General features: G+C 38.4%; 1 protein-coding gene across 1 annotated transcript in view; it reads left to right on the forward strand.

Moving 5' to 3' along the window:
- Positions 1 to 313: 313 nt before the first annotated feature.
- PGR (progesterone receptor) overlaps positions 314 to 25,915 on the forward strand; it is a 39,045-nt gene continuing 13,443 nt past the window's right edge. The window contains exons 1-4 of the mRNA XM_069808325.1: positions 314 to 1,625; positions 2,934 to 3,085; positions 17,293 to 17,409; positions 25,281 to 25,583. Of these exons, the coding sequence (XP_069664426.1) occupies positions 433 to 1,625; positions 2,934 to 3,085; positions 17,293 to 17,409; positions 25,281 to 25,583 (1,765 nt within the window). The 5' untranslated portion in view covers positions 314 to 432. The remainder of the gene's footprint in view (positions 1,626 to 2,933; positions 3,086 to 17,292; positions 17,410 to 25,280; positions 25,584 to 25,915) is intronic.

The raw sequence follows: 25,915 nt of genomic DNA on the forward strand, positions 1-25,915 counted from the left end.
GCGGGAGGGACGGGCGAGGGGGCGTGGAGCCGGCGCGGAGCCCGCCCGCCGGGGCCGAGCGGGGACGGCGGGAAGCAGTCGAAGGAAAAGCGGAGCCGGGGGGCAGCGAGCGGCAGCCCGCTCGCCCGCCGCCGCCGGAGCGTGGCGGGGACCCCGCCGTCCCGCCCGCCGCTCCTCCCGCCCACGCTCCGGTCGTTTCCCCCCCTGCAGGCTGCACCGCCCGCCGCTCCCTTTCAACCCCTGCCGGCGTCGGGGGCCGGCGCTGAGCCGCCCCTCCGAAGGCAGCGCCATGTGAGCGGGACCCGCGCCGCCGCCTCAGCGGGCGCGTCCGGGATGTGAGGAGCCGCCCGCGCCCCGCCGCCGCCGCCGCCGCCCGGCCGCCCCCCTCCCTGGCCGAGGAGTCACCGGCGCCCAGCCCTGCCCCGGGCCAGCATGACCGAGGTGAAGGCCAAGGAGCCCCGAGCGCCTCCGGCCGCCAGAGACGGGGCGGTCCTGCTGCAGGGCCAGCCCGGCCGAGACCCCTTCCGCAGGGAAGCGGAGGCCATCGACATCGCCCTGGACGGGCTGCTCTACCCCAAGAGCAGCGAGGAGGAGGAGGACGAGGAGGACGAGGAGGCGGAGGAGGAGGCGCAGCCGCAGCCCGGGGAGGGGGGGGACCGGGACCGGGACCCCCTCTCGTACCGGCCGGGGAGCGGCTCCCTCTCGGACAAGGACTCCCTGGACACCGTCCTGGACACCCTCCTGGCGCCCGCGGCCCACGCCGGCCCCGCCGTGGCCGCGGCGCCCTGGCCCTTCTTCGGGGCGGAGGCCGCGGAGCCGCCCGGCGCCCCGCTGAGCCGCGGCCCCCCGCAGAAGGCGGGCGAAGCCGCCCCGGGGGCGCCCGGCCCCTCGCAGCCCCCGCCACGGCCCGCCCCGCTCTGGCCGGCCGGCGACGCCCCGGCCGCCGCCGCTAAAGCGCGGCCGGCGGGGGCGGAGGGTCCCGCCGCGGCCCCCAAGGCCGAGGCGCCCGGGCTGCCGGCGCTGCCCGGCGGCGGCGGGGGGGGCCGGCCGGCGGGGGGGGTGCCGGGGCAGGAGTACCTGCACGTGCCCCTGCTGCCGCTCAACTCGGCCTTCCTGGCCTCGCGCACGCGGCAGCTGCTGGACGTGGCGGAGGACGAGGGCGGCGGCGGCGGCGGCGGCGGCGGGGCGGGTCCGCGCCCCTCGCCCCCCGGCCCGGACCTGGCGGCGGGCTACCTCTACCCGCCGGCGGACGGCAAGGAGGGGCGCTTCGCCTACGGCGACTTCCAGCCCGCTCTGAAGATCAAGGAGGAGGGTCTCGGCCTCCCCGCCCCGTACCCGGGCGGCAGGGCCACCCCCGCGGCGGGCTGCCCCGACTACCCGCGGCCGCCGCGGGCCGGAGGGCTGGAGCCCCCGCTGGAGTGCGTCCTCTACAAGACGGAGCCCACCCTCCCGGCCGGGGCCTACGGGCCGGCGGCGGCCGCCGACAGCCTGCCCTCCACCTCGGCCGCCCCGCCGGGCCTCTACCCGCCGCTGGGTCTCAACGGGCACCAGCCCCTGGGCTTCCCGGCGGCGGTGCTGAAGGAGGGCCTGCCCCAGCTGTGCCCGCCCTACCTCGGCTACGTTCGGTAAGGCGGGCGGCGGCGGCGGCGGCGGCGGCGGGCCCGGTCGCGCGGGTGCCCTCGCTGAGGCGACGGGCCGAGGGGCCGCGCCTGCCTCCTCGGCGGGGGGGGCTTCGCGCCTTCTGCGCGGGAAGGGCGGCCCTGCCCAGGGGTGAGGGGTCTCTCGGAAGGTGCCGAGGCAAAGGCGGGCGAGGTGTTTACCCGTCGAAGCCCCCTTTGAGTTTTTAGGCGGCAGCCGAGCGCAGCCGCCTTTCCACGTTTTGCCGTGTTGTCTGCGGGCGTCCCGCGTCCGCCTGAGACCGGCACAACGTTCGCCTGGCGGCTGGCGCCGCTCCCCATCTTTTCGGCAGGACAAGGCTGCGGCGGACGGTGCGTTCGTATCGCCGCGGTGGTTCGGGGCCGGCTGATGTGGGAGCAAGGGACCGGCTCCAGAGGGGGGGAGCGGAGCGTTCTCCAGACTGTCCCGACTGACAGCCGGTCGATATGCACGAGTACCCAAATGTTCTCCGAAGTAGTATTCCCGACTTGGGGAAAAAAGTTAATTTCACACGGAAAAAGAAAACTGAAACACTTGCATGTTGATGTGTTGGAATGAAATAGCTTACTATCATGCCAAGACGCCGTGCGTTACCTAGAAATAGATGCAAAAATCCGTATATGCAGTGCTACAGTTTCAGCGGAAATCCTCTGGTTTTGTAAACATAATGATTAAGTAGGTTAGTCTGTTTATTTTCTTGGAGAGAAATTCGGAAGTACTTCTCACTTTCTTCAGCGTGCCCACCATAGTTAGCTGTTGATGTGACTGCTGCAGCTGAATGGGAAGCGACAAATATTGAAGACTTTTCTAGCTGCCATGAAACTTAGTTATTTCCCATGTGAAAGAGGCTTTTGAAATCCAGCTGACTTCTATCTGATTCTGTCTCTGTACCATTCTATGTACAGGGAAAAAAAAGGGTATTAGTCAGTATGACTTCACTCAAAAGAGCTGTTGATCGAGGAGGATGAACGTTTTAACAAAGTGTTTCTAGATTGTACCTTTTTTAGCTAAAATGGATTAAAATGCACCTGTGCTTTTTGCCCACTACTTGCTTGTTTAATGACTAGCCAGATGTTACAGATGTGCCTTTTACCCTAGTAGAGACAAATGCTTAAGCAGAAAGGCAGTCATACTTTGTTTTTTTTCTTGTCCTTCTGTAGCTTGATTGCAAATTTAAAAAGGAAGCTTTTAATAGAAAACTGATTAATACAGCTAAGTAGTTAACTGTTGCAAAAAATAGATGTTTAATTTCTCTTAATTCTTTTTTTCTTTTGAAGGCCAGATACAGAAACCAGCCAAAGTTCTCAGTACAGTTTTGAATCGCTACCCCAGAAGATTTGTCTCATCTGCGGTGATGAGGCTTCTGGTTGCCACTATGGAGTACTTACCTGTGGGAGTTGTAAAGTCTTCTTTAAAAGGGCAATGGAAGGTACTATATGATGCCATTGTTCCTAATTATCTGAAATATATCTTTCTAGGCACTGCTAAGGACATACTGTTTATTTATTGCTGATCTTTTAAAATATCATCACTGTAGTCACGTTTTTTGTTTTGGCAACTGTTTAAATATTACAGTGAATACTGACTAAATTATTTCTTAATTGATTTTGCTAGTGTTATTTGTTTTACTTTAATTATTTGCTATTTATTATTTACTGTTTATCAGTTAGTGTTTCCGAGTAGGCAGAGTTTCATAAAAACCTTGTGTATTACACAATTTGTTTTAAAAAGTGTAAATGCTATTCAAAGGAAAATTTTGTGGGTATGAACTAATGATAGGCTGATATGAATTTATTTTGGCTTCATTCTCTTTTTGAAGTTGTGGAATTTTTCTTGCTTGCAAGATGCAGAATTCGGCTTCCTGAGAATTATGGAAGTATTTCAAGTTTCACTGAACTATTTCAAGTCATAATACTAATAAATGGGTTTGACTTTTGTTCCAAATAGCCATTAAATTACAAAGTCAAGCTGCAGGTTTAATAAATCAGTAGCAATACCTATGTTTATTTTTTTCTTTTTGGATTATATTATATGCCTTGTCCACTGAGATTTTAAATATGAATACAAGAGCAGATTGCTTTATATGGTTCAACTGATGAAGCAGTGAAACAAATCCTTCTACATTTTATGCTTTGTCTCCTTTTCTGATTTTTATCTGATCCTGTCAGAACTAGGATATTCAAATTTCTGCTCCATATACTTAACAAAACCATTGTTACAATGTATAGGATTCCTTAAAATAAAAAAATTGCATCATGTATTTTCTTGTTGTGATACATAGTTTATTCAACTTTATAGAGTTTATTTCTTCAAATGAAAAGGGGAATATTGGAAAATTAAAAGCTTAGCAAAGTAATGTAGTTAGAATTTTTGTTTCAGTATCCCATTACTTTCTACTTCAAGCATATGCTCGTGTTCTTCCTTTATCGTACTAGATACATGCAAAATGATAACAGTGACAAGGTGGGCTAGATGAGCTTTTGAGCTAGTGCCGTGTTTTCTCTAATATATTTAATGGGATTCACGAGAAAGCCATTAGAAACATATGTGTTAGGCTGCAAAGAAAACTCTTGGCTCTTAAGTCACTTACAGGAATGCATTTAAGTTTCACTGGCTGTGCTAACGGGCCTCCTGGTTTGGCTTCACATTTTTGGCTGTGTTTCTTTTGGAAAATCAGCCATATACTTTAAAAAAAAAAGTCAGGGAGCTGAAGTTTTAAGGATGAGTGTAGTGTAATTTATGAGTGCCGTATTTTAAAATAAGTTTTATTATTTGTTTTTCACCTAAACAGTAATATTTTAGTGTTTTATTCGAATTTGATTCTATCATTTTTTAATTTCATCACTTTTCCTGAACTAGTGTCCAGTTGTGTTTGTACAGTAGGTGAACCTGCTTAAAACCATATCTTATTACTGTTCAGCATAAATATTTTTGTGATAAATATTAAGAAGCCATATAAATTGGTAGTAGGAACATCTTAAAGTTGTTTTGACTGATTATTTCATCAATCTCTGTATTTGAAGAATCTTACCAGATCAAGAATATAGACATACAGAGAGGTGAGAGGTCAATACAGTTACAGAAACAAAAGGTTTATGTTTTACATAGCAACGTCATACTTTCAATTTTTAAATTATTCCAAAAACTGAGAGTATGGTGAGGAAGTGTGTCTGGGTTTTTTAGTAAGAATATTCAAAGAATGGACAACTGTCTCAGAAACCTGAATATAATAAGAAAAAATACAGGTTATTGCATCTTATGGGAAGGAATGACAAGCATGAGCAAGATGAACAAATACAGTTACCTGGTTTTGTGTAGAAAATGCAAGTCTACAGAGAGTTCCTTAAAGAGAGGGACTTCTTATTTTAGTGGAAGCACAGGATATAATTACTAGGATTGAAATAATCCCATGTATGGATAGATACTTGATTTCATTTAGACTTAAAGTACTTTTTTGTTTATTTCTTATCAGAAATAAAGGTGACAAATTACTCTTCTGTAAGAAGCAGGAGAATATTTTTATTGGAAATGCAATAGAAAATAGAGATAGAAAAATTCACAGTGGCAATTGTATAAATGTGAGACATTTTTCTTATGTAAAATGTCACCCTGGCCATCATTTACTTTGAGTGGGACTGCATTATTTACCTTTTTGAATTTTTAGTACTGCTACAGACATGTAGGGGTTTTTTAATAATAATTCATGCAAATAATATGTTAAATTTTGTAAGTGGAAATTCACAATCAAAACTCTACTTTTCATATACTTTCCATAAAGTATTGGTCACTGTGAGAACTTAAAACATGATTGGAAATAAATGGCTTTTGCAAGTTCGTGGATTTTCTATATTTTGAGATCTTTTTAGTATGTTATGAGGTTTTCAAGTGCTTAGATGATATGGTACATAATATAGTGGTATTAAATTTGTTGGAAAAGGTCAATTTTCTATTTTAATTATTTCTGTAATCTCATATATGTTGGCTGTTTCAAATCTAATAGCCTCTGTAATTTCTTTCACAGAAATTGTCCTATTCATACACCATTTATTTTACTCTCCCTTAGTGTGTGGAAAATACTGTGTTAGTTAAATGCTTCCTTTGGGATAAAATGGACTGTTACCTTATCCAGAAAACTCCATTTTCCATCTCTAATCTTTTTGAATAAACCCCAGGGCTTATTTAAAATACTCAGAGCGAAGAATCATTTAAAACTGTATAGGCAAACCTAGAAATGTTTCTGTACTATGATTGAGTATAACTGGTAGATACAGATACAGTTTGATAGGGGGTCAGAACTGTGTGAGGATCACTAAGATGAAAGTGTAGATTTAGCATTAAATTATTTAGAATGTTTGTTGGCAATGAATTCTTGAGTATATATGATTTGGTAAATGTTTTCTGTCTTTTGGGTTCTTGGCTCCCCATACATGGCTATATATGCAAAGAAAAGGATAGGGATAGTGTTAATTCAATAAGCATATTTTACTCTAAGCAGAGTCTTGAAGTAGGTTAAACAAAAATGCAAGTCCTTTTTTGGGGAAACTGTAGTATAGCAGGTACAAAAGAAGTTAGTGCTGGAAGTGGGGAGGAGAAAAGGGAGAAAGATACTGTTTTGTTTTAGGAAACATTTAGTTGCATTTAGAGGTTGTACATTTTCTGTTGCTCCCTTACAAAGAACTGATTTGCTAGTCAGTTGATTCATTTAATGTACAAACAAATTACAAGGCTTTTAAAAAATGCTTTAAAGATCTCATTTGGGTATAATGAAAATAACAAAAATTACTCTTATTTATATTCAGTTAAGAAATTTGAAGAGACAAAATCGGATTCAGTTTGCTGATGGGGTAATGCCGTTCCTTTCAGTGAGCTGAGAGTGACAAGCAGTTTGGAGTTAGCAATCAGAAAAAAATTCAGAAATAATATTTGAAATGCTTTCAAATATGTAGAATTACTAAATTTGCAAAGTAATTTGCTGTTGATGATCAGGCATTATTTAAGTGCTACTGATATACCTCATTCATGGTAACAGAAATAAGGTATAATATTTCTAATGAGGCTTTAGGAGAATGAAGATTAAGAAATGAACTCGTACTTTTTTAGCACTAAATTGTCAAATGGTCATTAGTGATGTACCTTCATGTAAAACTATGCAGGGCAACCATGATCAAAATGCTTGTGTAACACCATGGTAAATTTCTGTCCTGAACAGGAACCCAGGGTGTGGAGTTTTGGGGTTCTGGAGTTACACTGTTGCTAACACATGGTTTCCCGGTGGCCTGCATTCTTGCCTTTTTGTTGAAAGTGCCTCCTTTGGAGTAGTTTTACTAATGAAAAATTAAAATTACTAAATCCTGAAAAAAATTCCAAGTGCTGTGTTTCCTATATAAAGCCCCACTTCTTATTTTTGTTCTATATTTATATATACACTTCGTTTATATTGTTGACATCTAATGAAAAGTAGTTGCCCAAACCTGAAGAGTTTGAGGCCAACATAAATACATGATACTACAGCAGATGGGTCAGAAACTAACTCTTGATTTGTTTAAATAACTGGGACCCTATGACAAAATTGATCGAATGATTGATCATATAGAAGATTTGTGTAGTTCTAATATATGCTTCAAGCTCAGGGTAACAGCTCTGTGCAGATAATAGCATCAGGGAACAAGCTCAGCCATACGTAGTAGATAACATTTAACTGACGAAGGGTGAACTTTTCTTCTCTCTGAGACCTGAATTTGGCAAACTCTACCTGACAGAAAATAGGGTTTCCACAAGAGTTTTCACTGTCCGTGTATGGAGAGGTACTGTGGAGGAATTAAAGATGAGCTACATCTACACAGTAAGAAGGCTGACCATGACTTCAACCAAACTTTGTCATAAGGTTTATCTGACTTGTGTTACGTATAGGCAGTTTTGTGATGACAGTGCGATTCACTATGTAAGTAGTGAAATACTATGCATAAGGAAAATTGTTGGTCTAAACAGTTGTGCTTTTCCACAGCTTAAGAATGTAAAATGGCACAGCATGCCAAATATTTTTGAAAATACCAACCACTAATAGAAAATCCTCTTGAAAACGGAGTGAAATGCAATACTATAGTGACCCTTTTGGCTGTGAAATTGATGAGGTGGATGTAAGAAGTTCCTTTTTCTCCTGACTTCGCAGGGATTTCTAATTTTTAATCCAACTTTCCAGGATGGATCTTGGGATCAGAATTTGGTACTGTAAACCTGATAGTGATGAAAGTTTCATGAAGTAGAAAACATACAAACATACGAAGCATGCATATGGCAAGTTGGGAGATTAAAATAACTTAATATAACAGATGTAGTATTATTAAAGCTCTTTTATTTTGCACATGACCAAAATGTGTTAATGTACAGTAAGCCAGGTGTATTTCCGAATTCAAATATACAAAGTTACTTCACTGAGGGTCCTAAAATTCAAGTAGCAAATGTCACTTTTGTGAAAACAAAGAATTTGCATCATGAAAAGAGAAAGAAGAAAATCTGTACTGATACATAATTATTTATTTTCATCATACTTCTGACTTCAAAAGTATTTATTGTTCAGCCATTTGACAAACATTAATTTGATGAATTGATTCGTGTGAGGCACAACGACTGAGTGAGCTAAGATTGCATTCATTCTAGTACTTTGGCTATTGTGCTAATGCTGGGCTTCCTGCTACTCTCATTGCGACTTACTACTGGTTTCCTGATAGACATGGCTTAGAACATAGTGAGCTGCAGAAATGTGAATTACTAAAATTACTTAACTTTATGTAGAATTTTAGAAACAGAATCGAATATTCCGTTAAACATCTTTTCAGCTGAAATAAAAGCTATTTCATGTAGTGTAAACCTGCATGCTTTAAAGAGCACCAGCAACTGACTGGTCAGTGTTGCTGATAGTCCTCTGTTCTAACTTCACGTGTGCATGATGTGAGTAACCTGAGCTGCTTGTCTTAAGTTCACTTTACAGTGAGGGGAGAGAAACAGGAAATTTTAGGAAGTAATTCACTGACTTTTTAAAAATATCTACTTGGGATGAAAATAACAGTACTCTAAGAGTAACTGTTTCTCAGCACTGAGTATAAAGGAGTGTCAGGTGAAGATGTACACTGCATTTGGTGATATGAATCCCACCCATATCACATAGGTAGCCGATACATTTCTGTAGTATATAAAATAAATATATTAAATACTTCATATTACTTATTTTTAAGTATTATAAAGTATTATCTATACAAAGTATTATATATTATTACTGTATTAATTTATATATAAAATACACTGTATTATTTTATATATAAAATAATATTTTAAATATTAAAATGCTTATAAATTATGTAAGTATATAAAATGTAAGTATTTATAGTCAAACTGTTATCTGCTAAAAATAGATTTAGGTTTGACAGTGTCCATCTCCATAAGCTGTGTATCTGTTCCACAGTACTGATGATGTACTAGTAAGAGGTGGTTCTTTAGAAACTACTGAGTGGAAAGACTTAACAAATGCTATGTTACAATCTGCTGTTATGTGTAGCAATACATGGCTGGACTTCAGAGGTTTCCTGGTGATACCCAGTCACAACTCCTGCATTTCCACAAGTGGCTGTTGCTTAGTATCAGTTAACATCTGAGCACATTTCAACAACCTGGAATCTTCTGCAGTTAAAACAAGAAAGAGTTACATGCAGACATTGAGATCCAGGAGAATATTACCCTATTCTTGTCCTATTGTTATGATACCATCTTCCCTTATCCTTAAAGACAATATTTTATGGGAGATTTGTTTCACCAAGCTGTAGGCATTTACAACGTGGACATCTGTATTTGGGCTGAACACTTTAAATGTCCTTTGGAGAGCAATAGGCTATTAAAGAACCAAAATTTAGACATCTACTCAAGATAAATTACATCCTAAAGTGCCTGTTTTTCTCTCATGCCCAAGAACGGAGTGTATGCTACTTGTTTTGATGGATGTCCACACTTCAGAATCTCATTAATCAAATGAATCCCCTCTTTACTGTTTTTCAGCGGTTTATTGTCCATTGGCTGTTTAGATCAACAGGCAGCGATATCTGGTTTTTTGCACATTGTCTTTTTCTGCTACTAATGTTGGGGTTTTTTTTCTACCTTTATTACTCTTAGAGCGAGTGATCCTATTCCACTGGTTCAGTTGTAGGACAAGTCAAGGAATAATAGAAAAAAAAAACTTACTATGGCAAAGTGCTGTGATACTTTCACTGAAATTGCAATGATGAGATGACTGAAATACAAATATAATCCTTCTTATGTTGGTAGAAGAATATAACACTCAGGGATCAGAAGAAGAACAAATGGTACTTTAATGATGTGTACCTCTAAAGTAGTTGGAGTGTTTTTAAAGTAGGTTTTCTGTTCAAATCCCATGTTCTATATTTATAGGAAATAGACCCCTTACTGACAAAAAAGCTGACAATTCCATCATTTTACATATTTATACCACTGATGTAGTTAATTACTTAAAAACGGTGACCAAGGAGCAATTGTGACACAGTGCCATAAAAAGAATTGGAAATACTGACTTGTAGAAGCCAGCATCTCATTCTGAAAGGTATTACCTGTGAAAAATTTTTTACTGTTGTCCGTTCCCTTATTTAGACTCAAAGACTTTATGTCTTTCAAGATGTTGCAGTGGTAAACAATCTAGGCAAACCCACTGAAAATCAATATGAAACAGTAATCCTCATTTTGCAGTTAAGATAGTTTCTGTGAAATAGGACTTAATTTTGCTTCATTTTGCTTTTCTGTGTTTTTTTCTTGTTGGAAATGGTGGAACAGACAGGGAAATTAAAAAGATTAAAAAACAGGATTGTAGCTCTGTTCAGGAATGAATGAATACAGGATAGCTACGTTTAATTGTTCTGTTTTGTAGATATCATAAAAACAATGTGCTCAGGTTGCTGGCTGGAGAAGTGATTTTGGAAGGAAAAAGACAATGGTGTTGCAGGATTCACAGCAAAAGGCAGGAAGATTTTGAGATTAGGATACAAGAGAAGGAAAGAGTCAGTCAAGGATGTTGCAAATGTTGGAAGTGGTTTGTTGAAGTGAAGGAAAGCAGTGCAAGATATATGGTGGTTTGAAAATGGTGCTTCCCTTCTAGAGAAACCAATTTTGTTTGATCCATTTAGCAAAAGAAAAAACTGACAGAGGACTGTAAGATTACATGCTTAAAACCAGCAGCCAATGGAGTGGAAGAATACTGAAAGTTTGTTCTAAGTAGAATTACCTCAAAAATTACTTGTAAATCTGTTCACCAAAGCAAAATACAGTCTAAAAAAATACTAGGTTTGACTTAGGAATGAACATTTTATGGTTTTACATTCTTTCTGAACAAAACATTTTTACTCAACCCTCTTTTTCTTCACATGCAATTAGGGCAAAGAAATGAAAGACTAGCTTCACGAAGATGAAGGAATTACTAGCACCTCTTATAATCACAAACCCCATCACTGAGTATGTAAGGCAGTCACAGGGGATATGAGAGCTATGTTCGTTATCTCCAATGCCTGAAGGGAGTCAAACACACCTTTCTCTCCTTGCAGCCCTGACCGCCAAGCTGTTGGGTGACTTGGGATGCAATTGTTCTTTATTATTTTCAGTTCGAACTATATTATTGTGAAGAAAGGAATTCCACATTATTTCGGCTAGAAGAAAATTCCAGGATGGAACATATTCACAAGTCATTCTGCTATCCACTCTTTGCCCTCTTTGGTCCATTGAATCCTAAATTCTTTGCTGTGAAGCAGATTTGCATCAGTAGCAGGTCTTTATACCAGTATAGACTACAGAGTAGTGGTCAGGACACCTGCTTAAGAGTTGAGAAATAAGAATTTTATTTCAATGGGCAAAGAGGGAAATTGAAAGCGAGTCCCCCACTAACTACCGCACTTTTTAACAAAAGATTATGCATGGTAAGGTCAGTGGGGGATGTGTTTTTTGTTAAGTTCTTAAAGTCTTAAGTCTCACTTCAGGGACTCTTATTTTTAGAGAAAATGTTAGCAGAGAAATGAAATTGGTATTACGTGATTAAAAAACATTATTTGAGATGTGTGGAATCTTGGAGACTGTAATCGCCTGTAATGGCATACAGGGACACAAAGTGTATTTTCAGTATTACAAACTGTGTAGTATAGATTCCTGGTTCTCCAAGACTGAAGCTCATGTAACCTACATAGTGAGAAGTAAACTCAACCCACATTTGCTGTTTTGCACATTGAAACAGTGTAAATAGATGAGTGTTAGATTTAGATCAGAGCAAAGGTCAAGTTAGCTGTGTTTCCCATTACTGATGATGAGCTAGGCTAGACTGTTTGCCTAGTTATGGAAAACCTGACTGTCAGAGCAAGTACAGAGTAATCCTTACCCCGGTATATTGTCTTAGCTTCCAGAAGTCAAAGTTTTACTTAAAAGCTACATCTACACCTTTATGTTTAGTATAGGTATACAGGTGAACGTGTTTTCCATGTTGCTTATTTTGAAACCATGTTTATTATCAGCTTCCACAAGAATCCCTGAGAAGGAATTCCAAATTTAGTTATGTTAAAAGAGTAATTGCTCTGTTTTTTAAACGTATTGATTTACTTGGTACTTTTGAGAAATATTGTAAGAGGTAAAGCATATTCATAGTAAATTATTGAGCAAAACCTGGAGGCTAGCTCTCAGGAAGCAAAAAGTCGACATTGGGAGATATTTGGCAATAAAATAATTTACAAAGAGATGCAATAGGTATCTGCAGTTTTTAGACAGAAATCTGAAACTAGACTAAATAAAACACTGCGATATGTTTTGCAAAGAACAGTCCCCAATGGTGGGGATAGGATGATATTATATGAAAGCATTGCCAGTTAAGAGTGATACAGGGAGGCAGAATCACATATGGGAGAGGAAAAAAGATTTGAAAAAGTACTTTTATTTGCAGACAGGAGGAACTCAGAGTTTGCAAATAAGTGCTTTGCTTCTGTGCAGGGTGGCAGCAGTTCAGCACAGATGCACTTACCCAAATAACTGATTGTTTGCATCTGATACCCTGGGTACAGATAAAGCCTTATGTTTTCCATACTTTGCACATCTGCAAAGTCTCTACAACTCATTAGTTTACTGGAGTGATTTTAAGTGACTTACAGCATGTCAAGTGAGCTAAGTTAATAGTGCAGTTTTTAAAGACACTGTATGTGCTACTTCCAGCAGTATTTGGATTAAAATGTCTCAGTGCTGGAGTATGATCTGTGCAGCTTTACTCATAGCAAAACATGTGATTGTGTTTGTGTGTGCGTTGGCATTTTGACCACTTTCTCATATAAACCTGCCAGTATAGCAGTAGTCATTACAGTACTTAAAATTGTATTTGCCGGTTTGCATTAGGACTTCTGCCTTTGCTAACACAAATGGACTTTGATGGAGGTTAAGAAAAGTGCTATCCTACAAGAATCTGGAACATATGAGTAACAGATGAAATTGTCTCTGTATTTTGCCCATATTCTCAATCAAATCTAGGTCACAAGCTGATATCTTGATCTGTTGACAGAGCTACAACATGCACTTTCAAAAAGAGGTGAAAAGTAAACGTGTAGGAAACGTAATGTTAAGTGGAGACCTCTGAGAAAGTGGCAGTTGCCAGATTAATATTTTTTTAAGAAACACAAATACCAATCTTTACTTTCTGACCTGTGCTCTAGTGATTAGACTACTATCCTGTTTTTTCTGGGGTTTTTTGCCTGGTTATAGTGATGGTAGTTGTATAAAAGATACTGAATGACAGGCTACCAATTGAACAGGAATTTTATCTTGATGGGAGACTTTGGATACTTCGGTAGTACATGTGTTTAATATAACTGCAATGCTCACATATTGAAGCCAATCAGTTAAAATATAGGTGATCCTAAAAACTGAGATACAGAAAATGTATTTTCAAATAAATGTTTTGGCATCCCACGAAAACATTCCAAACAGCTTCATCTAACAAAATATTGTCTCATAATTTTAAAATTAACCAAATATCTGGCATGTTTCCCATTTCTTACATGATCTGTCCTTCAGATGGTTGCTGCCACTTAAAATATTAGTGTCAAACAAGTAGCAGTTTCTCAGAACCCAGCTCTGCACAATGGTAGAAGTGGTTTCATATGAAAACATTTACTCAGGTTTATCTATAGATATGAGATCCAATGAGATGACTGAGATAATAAAAAAATGCCTGACAGATAAGACTGTGAAAAATACTATGTAATTGATCCTTATGTGTTTTCCAAATAAGTTGCAGCTGAATCAGAATGAATGGAATACACTTTGTGATGGGAGGTGTTGTGGAGAGATTGGATAGAGGTGAGCAGAGTGGAAAACTCACGTGAAAGTGTAATTCAAGCTCAGGGTGGCTTTTTTTGTAGTCTTGAAAACAAGGAAGTGGTTGACAGTAAAAATCAAGAAGTGCCTGAGCTTTTATCACCATAATGTCATGGGAGAGTTGGGTTGGCAGGGTTTTGGCTTTTTTTTGCTTCTTTTTTTATATGCTATTATCATGCAGGCTTTATGGAAGCAATAAACTAGGTGAAGACATAATAAGGATTACATCATTGGTCATTATTAGATTTTTAAATACAATTTATGAAATAAATAAGAACGAAATAATATTCACTTTTTGAAGATCAAAGCAAATTCTTACTGTGCCTAAATTCCAATAACAGACTTAATTTCTTCCATGATGTGTACTGGACAGAGCAAATATTTAATCCTGTCTAATCTTAAACTCTAGAACATATGAACATTGAAGAGTAGTTTTCATAATTGTGATCCATTTACAATTTGTTTTGAAAAAGTGAAAAAAGTTGTTCAATCTTGGATTTATAATAAGGAGTTTGTGAGTTGTTACATAATGATGAAGTAATTCATGCATTTTCAACTGAAGTGAAAGTAGAATCTACCGATGACCCCTAAGTGATGCAGAGATTTTTTAAGAGCTGTAGCTAAACTTAAATGTGTAACTGTAAATTTAAAATTTTACAATTTGATTTGTGATGCTTAATCTTAGGTGCATAATATTTAAACACTGTTATATAAACAATACAGGCTATTTAAATGTGTATCAGTATAAATCAAGCTATTAACTTTTGTTTTTCCAGGTAATTTCCTGTTCCAGCAGGAACAGTGTTGCCATTGCTGCTTCTACCCAAACTCCTTAGCCTCTTTCAGCAGTTAGAGCACGCACTTGGGTGTTGAGTATGCAAATCACATACTGACATCAAGAGGAATTCTAAATACTGACATAATTCTAGAATGTATAAATAGTGTTCCCTGAGTGCCTGAAGAGTAATATTTCACGATACGGCATTCCCTTTTGTAGATCAACATTTTTCTATGTCATTATAGGGGGAAAAGTACAACTTGAATGCCTATAGCATTGTGAGCTGCTTGTGAGCATTTACAGCCATACTGGAAATACATAGTCCATTTTTTGGTCTTGCAATGGACATGGGTTATATGGACTCCGACCATGTTGTGTAGACTCAAAGGATTCCCTACAAAAGAGGTCCAGAAGAAATACCTTTGAGGACACCAAAGAAAACCCCCCAAACCAAGATACCAACAAACAAAACTTAACCTATGCTTAAGCGTTCCTTTGTGAATTACATTAAAGCATCAGAATGCTCCAGAGTAGAGATAATCTGATGCTTCATTGATTTTAGTTAAACAGAGTTTTAAAACTCTTGTTGCTTATCAAAAGACTGAATGCCTTTGTAGCTAGTAAAGGCAAAGCAAGACAAAGAAAAATTGCAAATAATCCCAAGGAAGATGTGTTCAAAATCAGTGTTTTGCTTCCTGATCTGCTGCCAAAAGCAAGACAAATTTTTATTCATTTGGTTACTTTTGGTAGTGTTTCCTGTAAGAAGGAATCCAGGATTAGAATTGATGGGAGAAAGTAAATGAGAATTTCTTCTGGTTTACTGCATTACTAAATACTTTTTAAATGCCAGGCAATGTGTGAGGCAACTGTTTTTATTCACCCATTGTTTTCTAGAAAAAAAAAGAAATTGTTATAAAAATGAATTTCAGGCAATTAGGTTTCTTTCACTAAAACCAAAAAGTTGTTCTTAAAAGTGTGGGTAAGAAGTAAATTAATGATCTAAAAACATGTTAGCACAGAAACAAATACATTGTTTCACATGGTTTAGCACTAGCTCTTTCCTTTTTTTAGAATAGAATGTTCTTCTTTCTCCTGCATTTTCATCTGAGGATCATTTTCAGTTTGTCTTTTTCTGTGGAGAAAAGTTATTGGTGAACAGTTGCTCATTTCACCATGTGCAGAGAAAGGACAGAAGAGTGTTCTAAAGAACGCTGAATAACAGCATCTGAGTAGAAGAATCATCTCAGATTTGTTTGCTACTGGTGACATCAGATGGCTAACTCAGAGTAATACTGATCTAAAAATTAGTGAAAATTTAAAGGTTTGGTATTGATGTCTGTTATATTTGGAGGTCCACATCTACAATATTTCATGAAGGAAGTGTCCATGATATTGGTACTTCTGTAGTTTGTCCATACTTTTTTGATCCATTTTGTTGCTCTCAAAATAAATACTTTTTTTTTGTTTTCATGCTGTCATGCTAGGTACTGGTAAGAAACTGAAAATACAGAAATTAATAGAGGATGGTGTGCACAAACAGGCAGGATTTTAAAGTAAAACCTTATAGGGTAAACCTGGAGTTCATTTGAAAGGACATGTGAAAATCAGCTTTGATTTTTTCTTACTTATGTACTTACTTAGCTTTGTTTTCTTATGCAAAATTAAAATCAATCACAGAAATTATCAATATTATACTAAAGCATAGAAGTATGCTTTTCTTCATTCTCTTCAAGTGAAATTTGGAAGTATCATTGAAGTTTGTGTTCAAAAGAATGGCAGGGTATCAGCTGAATTTGATTTTTTTCTCTGCTGGAAGCAGATTCCATTTTAATACAGTAATGACAGGCTCTTCCTTACTGTGTCCTTCAGAATTAAACAGTAAACTAAGAGCTCACCTAAACCAAAAAGTTACAGCCGCCTTTTATTTGTCCTTTTTGGCTGTCTTGGCTGCATCTGTTCAGCTGGTATTTCAGCAGGTCTAGTACAAAACTGCTTCTCCATCAGAGATAATTTACTCTGCTTAAAGGGCTCTTTTTTGCACTGCTCCAACTTCTTCATTCAGTTTTCTGTTGGAAAGTCCACATCAATCCAAGCAAAATTTACTTAAGGTCTTTAAAATCAGGAACAATAACTTAAAAATAAGTTTGAAAGAAACAAGTCGGTCTGTTCTCATGCTTGATTTACTTAAGAAATATTGATAGTACAATAATATAAGCAGTTCATACTGTCTGCTAATTATTTTGGAATTTTGTAGATGGGGAGTTTGACTCTTCAACAGGCCAAATAAATTGTTATATTTAAATAGTAACACATGATTATTTGAAAGTTAGCATAAAATGAAGGAGTCCTTTAATGGTTCAAGTATATTTTTTTTTAATCCTCTGTTATTTTTGGAACATTTATACACAAATGATTTTGTCATGTTAGAAAACATAGTATTAATTCTGTTTTTCTCTTGCCTACAGGGCAGCACAACTATTTATGTGCTGGAAGAAATGACTGCATAGTCGATAAAATTCGTAGGAAGAACTGTCCAGCATGTCGCTTGAGGAAGTGCTGTCAAGCCGGTATGGTCCTGGGAGGTAAGCTGCTTTTCAAATCTCGTTCAGAAAAATAGGCAGTTAAGAACACTACCTTCAATCTGTCAAGTTTAAACAACAGTACTTTGATACTGTAAAGGAAAGAACCACATTAAAATGTTATTTTTGGAAGAATTACCTGATGTTTTAAAATTCCTTATAATTTTTATTTAATGAATCTGGAAATCCCGAAACAAAAATACCTTTCTGTAGGAATCTCTCTCTCCTACTGTGTACCCTTATACTCATTTTCTTGCAAGGGGGCAGGAATTATGTCTTTGGTGTGTATTTATTAATAATTTTTGATCAGAAGATTTGGTTTAGGTAAAAAACAAAGAAATAAATTGAGATCGACACTAAATTCAAGAATCAGTACTATCCCCTTCTCTTTTCTGTTGTGCTCTCCATCATTGCTTTGAGTAGATGTGAACAAAATTATATCCTGTTCCAACGAAGAGGGCCAGGCAGTGGTTACACCAACACTACAGACTTTGCATACTAGATGCTGGGAACTCCCATCTTTCTGTTAGTCTTGCTGTAACAGATTTGCTTTCTTTATGTAACATTAATAAAAACTGAGCACTATGCCTTTGAAAACCTACAGGGAGAAAATGGTGTAGGATCAGGTGGTCCCGTGGCAAGTTTTGCTGTGCTAACATGCAGGAACGATGCATATTTTTCCTGTATTTTTTTCATATTTTTCATGAGAACTTTAGCTATATAAAGTTTTGGATCAGCATAAAGCTTGAAAATACATGGCTAAGACTGTAAGAAAATGGCTATATAAAGATGATAGAATATGTTCTCAAGGGGAATTAAAAAAAGGAAGAAGAACAAAAACCTGATTTCTTTCTAATATAATTTATTTTAGTGCATCAAACATTTATCTTCCTCTCTCTGCATTTTATGTATTGTTTTTTATCCCTGAAGGAAGAAGTGGCATTATATACTGTGCGTAATTTCATTATCTTGCTAATCTGTGTTCATTCATAAGTTAAAACGTGTATGTAGTTTTCAGACTGATACTTTGATGGCACAGCTGTATGCTTTTAGCTCCTGTACTGCCGTATGGAGGTGGAGTAATCTGCACACATGGCCATTGTGTCATTCTTACATTTTATACTTTTACTGGTGATGTGAATCAGTAGTTCCCAAACAGCGAGCAGCTGTTGCTAGCTCTTGGTACTTCATCTTCTGTAAGCGACTACTGCAGCTCCAGGGAAGGGCCAGTGGGATGAGAGGAAGGAGAGGCGGTACTGCGGAATGGACTCTGTTCTGTGTTGTACCCCTGAACCTCCTCAGACCTTCAGCGCTGCTGGTCCTTCGAGGTGTCTTCTCCAGATTGCATCCCTCTCACCCCACAGCACTGGAGACAGAGTAACGAGAGCCATCAATCTAATTGATGTTAGTGTCTCTCCCTCCTTCCCACGCCTCGGTCAGTCAGTGCCACCTCTCAGTAAAAAAAAATGGAGCTGACAAGCATGATGGTGGCACTGGACTCGGGGAGGAGGGACAAAAGGAAAAGAACATGTCCTTTGGACCCTTCTCAGAGAGAAGTGGTGCTTTAGAGCTGCGAGCAGTGCAGTAGAGAAACAGTATTACTACAAAGGCTGAACCTGAAGCATTGTTTGCCCAGGTTTGGAAGAGGAGAAAGCCAAGGAGGCAAGGGTCCAGAGTGGGCTGTGGAAAATATGTGGTAAGAATGGAGACTCAGGAAAGGAGGAGGTGGCAAATATAATGCCTGTCTTCTAAGGTTTGGGGCAACTTGTCTGCTTGTCTTGTAAGGTTTGAGCAACTTGATCTATAAAAGAGGTCCATGCCCATGGCAGTGGTTCGACTAGATAATCTTTAAAGGTTCCTTCCAACCCAAACCACTCTATGATTCTAACTGCTGTAAATTAAAACAGGTAAAAATTCATTCCTGGCTGTGAGTTTTGCACAGCCAAGAGTTTGATGATGATCTAACCTGAATTTTCGTGTATGATAGCCTGGATAATATCAATAACTAAGCCCCAAGTATTTTAACATCACAGGCAACACTGTTTCAACACGCAGAAGAGTGTGTGACTCACTAGCATCATCTAGTCCTTTTGCTCCAGCATTGTTCTGCATAGTAACTCTACGTAAGAAAAGTAGCCAGAAGGTTTGACTTCGTTCTATATTTTGCATGTGTTTCTGGATGCTAGTTTTCCCAGTGTTTTTTTATATATACATTTTGCTCTGGGTGTAGGTACCTAAAATGGAAAAAGTTGGACACTTTTGCTAGCAATATTGATGAGATGGTATGTCCTCATTAGTGTGTCCTCATATGAGGACGTTATGTCCTCATACTTGAAACCCAAACCTGAGGATAAAGGTGATCTGACTCTTAGTTCTTTATTATCATGTATGAGGAGCGTAAAAACTTCCTCTTTCTCCTTGGATCAACTTTTTTTCTCAGCTATTACTAAGCAAGTGTGAATAGTTTCTTTGTATTTAGTGTGAGGTTGTTTTATCTAGCCAGTTTGTTGTGTTGTTTCGCCTTTTTTTAAACATACCTAATCAAAGCCATCTTCCATTCTTTGAGGAGACTGTTCCAGTCTAGTTCCTCTAGTTCTTGGAGGGGCATAGCATCTCATCAGATGTCTGCCCTGATATCCCCAGCTGCCCAGTCTTCTGGAAAGAAGTGATCTGGCAGCAAATAGTAAGTAGAACAGTGGGGCAATGGAGAAAAGAGAATATGAATGGAGCCAGGACTGTGGCATCTCTAGTTTTTTCTCAGCTGCATCAGGTTGAGTGTAGTATGTCAGGTTCTCTTAGTGATGTCAGCAGTTCTGGGGGGATTAGGAAGCTAATTATTCTATGCAGGTTAAAATGGAGTGCTAAATACTGAAAGGAGAAGAGAAGACAAATGTAGGCAAAAAAATGAGGAAAACTGGAGTGAGATTGTGTTATTTGTAAATGAGGATTTAAAATCCAAAGCAACAAAAAATCTCAAGATGGACTGTTTAACCATAATGCTCTTTCTACTGTTACTGTCATCTTTCTTACTTTTGCTTTTCTGGCATTTCTTGTACTTTCTTTATTGTATCACATGAGCAATGCTTCCTACTTGTGACTTGCTGTGCTGATCAACACAGTGTGATTTATATATGGGGTACTACTGGGCTTAGATAATTTTCCCCAGGACATAAGTGTCCACAAGCAAATTTTCAATTCATGGAACAAATTACATACTTAGATACATCCTTGATTATTTTAAAGGAGTCAGAATTGTCAATATTTAAATCTTTTCTTGTGCTTACAGCCTAATATATTTTAAGATTTTTTGTGCATTTTCTGATCTCTTCCATTCACAACTTACATAGATACACTTTTGTTCGTTTATTCCTGCTACTTATTTTCTTAAAGTTAGCCTTTCGTTACTAAACACAGACCTCCAGTAATACTTAATCAAGGTGAGAAAGACTAAGAGTTTACAGGATGTTAACTACAAGATTCTGAACATTCTTATTACATTAATTAAATTACACTTACTGCTGGGAGAAGTATATGTATCTTCCACTGAGTATTACTGAATGGCAACCATATAGATGGAGAATAATACTGTATTTCATTGACAACAGTTCCATTTTCCAACCCTAATTTCAAAGCAATAAAATGAACCTGAATTGTTCTAAAATAAAGTGTAGTCAGTTGTAAGTAAACTATAGAATAGCAACAAATAGCTTTAGTCACTGATTTCACTATATGGACTGTTTCTTCTTTCTTAATATATGGAAGGAAAATATCAATGAAAGCATATATTTCAGAATTCCTTAATTGTCATTCTCTATGGGAGTGTTAATTAGTTTTGAGTTTTACAATCTCGTAACTGGACATGTTAATCTATCCTCTTTCTAATCTTCTACCTAATAGGACAGCAGGTAGCTGGGTCAGGTCCTGGGATAAACAAATACCCAGCTTTTTTATTTCCTATCAGTGAATCTGTAATTTTCCCAGGCTGACTATCACAGATTCCTTGTTCAGCTGTATTGCTAAATTATCACTTTCTTCATTGTTTCAGTTACCTTTCAGTCTGCATTGCAGTGATTACATGCAGGCAAATTTGTATTAATTTTCCAGGTAATATTTTCTAAGGTAGCATCAAAGGGTTTATTAAAAACAAGATGTATTAATTCTGCTTTGCTGCTTTGTTCCTTTATTTTGTATACACCCTCTTAAGGTGTACACAGCTTTTTCTCCTACACAGAACGCAAGAGCATAGTGACCTTAAAGTCAGAGCCATAGTATTCTGTCAAGAATAATAAATTATTGACATTTTTCACCTGATAACAGGGTATGGAGAAGGATAGTGAGATGTTAGATTTTTACTAGAAACCCAGCCATTTTAATAGGAGAAATCTACTATCAGTAATGCCTGATTGGTAGTATGGTTCTGTATACCTAGTTAAAAGAATATTAAAGTACAGAATTATGTATTAAGGAGAAAATCATAATATATTTGATGATGAGATTAAGTACATTTTATTTTTTTAATTTCTTTATGTTTTCTAGGTACATGTAGTACACAAACACTATACACGTTATTTGTAGTAAGTGAGGGTAAGGGAACTGCTTGAGTGGTTGGCTATCTTAAAACAAATTAATGAAAACGTTACAAAGAAAACATGTGCTGTCTAAATATGCACAGACAGGTTTTAGTATTAAGATGAATAGTTGCCAGAATGGATTAGTATTCTTTACACATTATAGGACTAAGTAGAGACATTTGTTTATCTTACAGCAGGAACTTATCTGGATATTTTTGTAAGCAGCCATTGAAAAACTAAGCTATTGTCAAATCTCTGTTTTTTTCTTTCTGTCCTTAAGAGTTTGCATTAATTTGACATAGTTTTCTTGTGGTAGATGGGAAAGTTTACTGTGAGTTGTTAGTAGTCACCTCTCCAATAGATAGGTAGCAAGTGGAGTTGCTTTACTGGTGGCTGTTAAGCAACATAATTAGAAATAAACACATAAGCAATTCTGCAAAACAGTGTGACATTAATTCTGATACATGTAATCACTTGGAAACATGGGTACTTATTAACTACTAACATTTCCATGTCATAAGCACTCTGTTTGGTTTCTTTCTTTACCTGTTCTCTGAACTGTAAAAGTATCTGAAGCCATTATTTCAGAAAATACCTGAAATCATTATTTATGAACTATCAAATACATTGTTCCTTCTGTTTTCCTTCATGCCTAAACAATAGTTAGTGGGAAATTCCCAGCATGTTTAGGACTATGTATAGCTTTGTTATGATAGAAATTGGCCTTAGGTCTCTTGTTGTAATATATTGTCTATTCTTTTGGTTCAGCTGTAACATAAGGTGTAAGTTTGTGTTTGGTTCTTTACTAAGGAGTTGCTAATCAGAAATATTTGTATACTTACCAGAAGTGATAAAATGACCATAACATTGTTGGGGCACTTGATACTGAGCTAATTGAACTCACAGTTAAGTTAGTGGGAGTATGTCCCCTGACTTCGTTGGATGATGAATGTTATGGAAGAGCCCATCACTCATATTTATACTATCAATAAGGTGTGTTTCTTGAAACTTTGTTCAGTATACACCCTTTGGATTTTAAATACTGTTTTAATTTAAATTGAAGACTTGCACTTCTGTGTACAACTTTTTTCTATGTGAAATGCATAAACATGCATATTTATGATGGGATAACACAAAATTATTTTTTTTTAAAAAGCAGACTTTAGCTTTTTAGATTGTGTTCATCTGCTCAATCCTGTCTGGTTCACAAACAGGAAGATTGATTCTGCCTCCAGTTATGCCAGTGTATATCAAGAGTCATTAAAGTAATAGAATTTGTTCTGTGTAAAATGTTTAGAAATGACATAAGAATCTTCCCATGTTTCATGTATTAATCTTGCTTCAAGTTATACTACCTGTGTACTAATGAATGTTTTGAAAAGGTCATTTTAATTCTCTGAAGTGTACATCCTAGGTCTTCCAAAATGGAGACACTGGATTTTCATAAAATTTGCTATCTTCTATGATATGGGAGCACCTGAAGAAAATGGAATAGACATGTTCCTAAGTAAAACCATTTTTGTTGAAGCTTTCTGTTTTAGTGTGTAGTTTGGAACACTGGGAGTTTCCAAAGAGGACTATGCTAGCGTCTCTCGATTCCTTCCATAAGCAGTTCAGAATGGATTCAGAGCATGTGCCAAAGTTTAGCTGTGCTTCCCTACTCCTGTGTCCTGGGGCCTCTTTGGTGTACTGGTTGCATTCTGACAGCGCAGCACTAATTTTAACTAAAACAGAAGGCAGTAAGAGATGCAGTCTTTGTCCCCTTCCTTTAGGATGTGATAAGTTCCCTTGTCTAACCTTTCACTTGTAAATAAAAATACCATTTTTCAAGAGACAATTTGATATGCATGTTATGAACTGGATTTTAATTCAAACAAATACATGCATGCTGTTAAGCTTCTATTACCTTCCACCTCCTCTACTTTTAGATTGGTTTTTGCATATTGCCATTTTGTAATGCAGTTTCTCAGTGGTTCAGCAGTTTGATAGGCATGGATTTTCTTTTCATCCAGTGAAATTTGGTGCATCTCTTTTTCTACTGTTAAAGTATGCAACACCTCTACAAGTGAAAATATCCAGGTGATTTCTGGATGGTTTTTGGAGCAAAACCTTCTCCTTCCTTATTATTTCTTTAAGGTTGAAACATGTAAACTTTTTATTTTTCTTTGTTAGCAGAGTGATTTACCGTTTTTTTTCCCATCACCCTGCATCTTACTGTTCCACCATCATTTAAATCAGACCATAAGTATCAGTATCTTTATTGCATTTTTTTATCCCTTTTTTCACAAAGCCAAACTTGTTTGGCAGAAATAATGATCTAACAGGGTTTTCATCACCTTTGAGGATCAATTTAAAGCAAATGTGTTTCATGCAGCCACCTCTACATGGATTTGTCTTTTTATTGAAACTTGTAATATGGTAATTTATTGTCTTTGAGGGTTATTGTCTGTGAACCCCTGAAAGTTTGATTTTCTGTGTCTATATAGGTGCACTGCCAGACTGTTTCCATGAAAGAAATTTGAAGAGTTGCTACCTAGAGATCTGTATATTTCCATAGCCATGCCAGATGCAGTATCTGTGCTTACTTTGGGAAAGCAGTTCAGCTATTTATTTTTTTTCAGTTAGTGTTCTTCAAACCACTGCAGTATGGAAATAAGAATTGCAAATACTGAGAAAGAGGAATTATTTTTTAGAAAGTGAAGAGTTTTGCAAGTGTTGACATGTGGTTTTACAGTATTTGTTGGCATTTCACTCATCCCCTGAATTCTGTTTTCTTTCTGGTAAACAGGAGGAAGATATTACATTAGAGACTGTCAAAATAGAATTTAGCCATGAGACTGAAATGCCTTTATAGAACTGGAAAAAAGGAATTTCTGTGTGTAGTAATTAATTACTAGCGTTTTTGTTTCTGAGTATTAGAAAAAAGAAACAATATCCTTAATTAACATTGAATAGAAACTGTATTGTAGAGCCAGCTGGCTCAGCTGTCAGCATATGATAGAACAGTGGGAACTGAACCAGAAAACACTCTACGAGGTTACTGTAACCTAGAATTCATGGCAATAATTTTAATGGGTGGGTGCTGTTCATCTCTTAGTGAAGGGAGGAGGATATGGAGGGAGAAACTCTTAAGAATTTTCCATGATTGTTTCTTAGTTATATAAATAGTCAAAAAATAAAAAACTTATTCCGAAGACAGTTATAGTTTCCTTGTATAGATTAAAAGTGTAATCCATCACTACTGGAAAAAAATTAATGTTTCTGGTTAATTCTTTTTAAAAGATCAACAATTTTCTTTTTCAGGTCGAAAATTTAAAAAGTTTAACAAAATTAAGGTTGTGAGAACATTAGATGTCGCACTCCAGCAGCCAGCAGCCCTTCAAGATGAAAGCCAGTCTCTAACCCAAAGGCTGTCCTTTTCTCCAAATCAAGAAATACAGTTTGTTCCCCCAATGATAAGTGTTCTACGAGGCATTGAGCCAGAAGTTGTCTATGCTGGTTACGACAATACAAAACCCGAAACACCAAGTTCCTTGCTGACCAGTCTAAATCATCTTTGTGAGAGGCAACTTCTTTGTGTAGTCAAATGGTCTAAATTGCTACCAGGTAATGGCACTTCTTATATGTAGTAAATTCTAGTTAAGCAAATACGTCATAGGATGAGCAGTCAAAAGAGAATATTATTGTCTGCCTGTTAATTAATTCTTAACAAATTCTAAAATGATTAAGCTTCCACTTCATAAGTTAATATATCTGATCAAATACATTTTAATAGGAAGGTACTTTTGAAGGAATGCATCTAAATATTTAGACTCACTCCAAAACACAACAGAAGCCTAAAAGAGTTCCTGTCTGTGATTGTTATAGCAGCCTTTCCACCCCAAATCCTCCTACTCTATTAATCCTTTTGGTATTAAAAATTGTTTATATTTCTGCAT

Source organism: Haliaeetus albicilla, chromosome 20, assembly GCF_947461875.1.
Source record: "Haliaeetus albicilla chromosome 20, bHalAlb1.1, whole genome shotgun sequence".
Classification (NCBI taxonomy): domain Eukaryota; kingdom Metazoa; phylum Chordata; class Aves; order Accipitriformes; family Accipitridae; genus Haliaeetus; species Haliaeetus albicilla.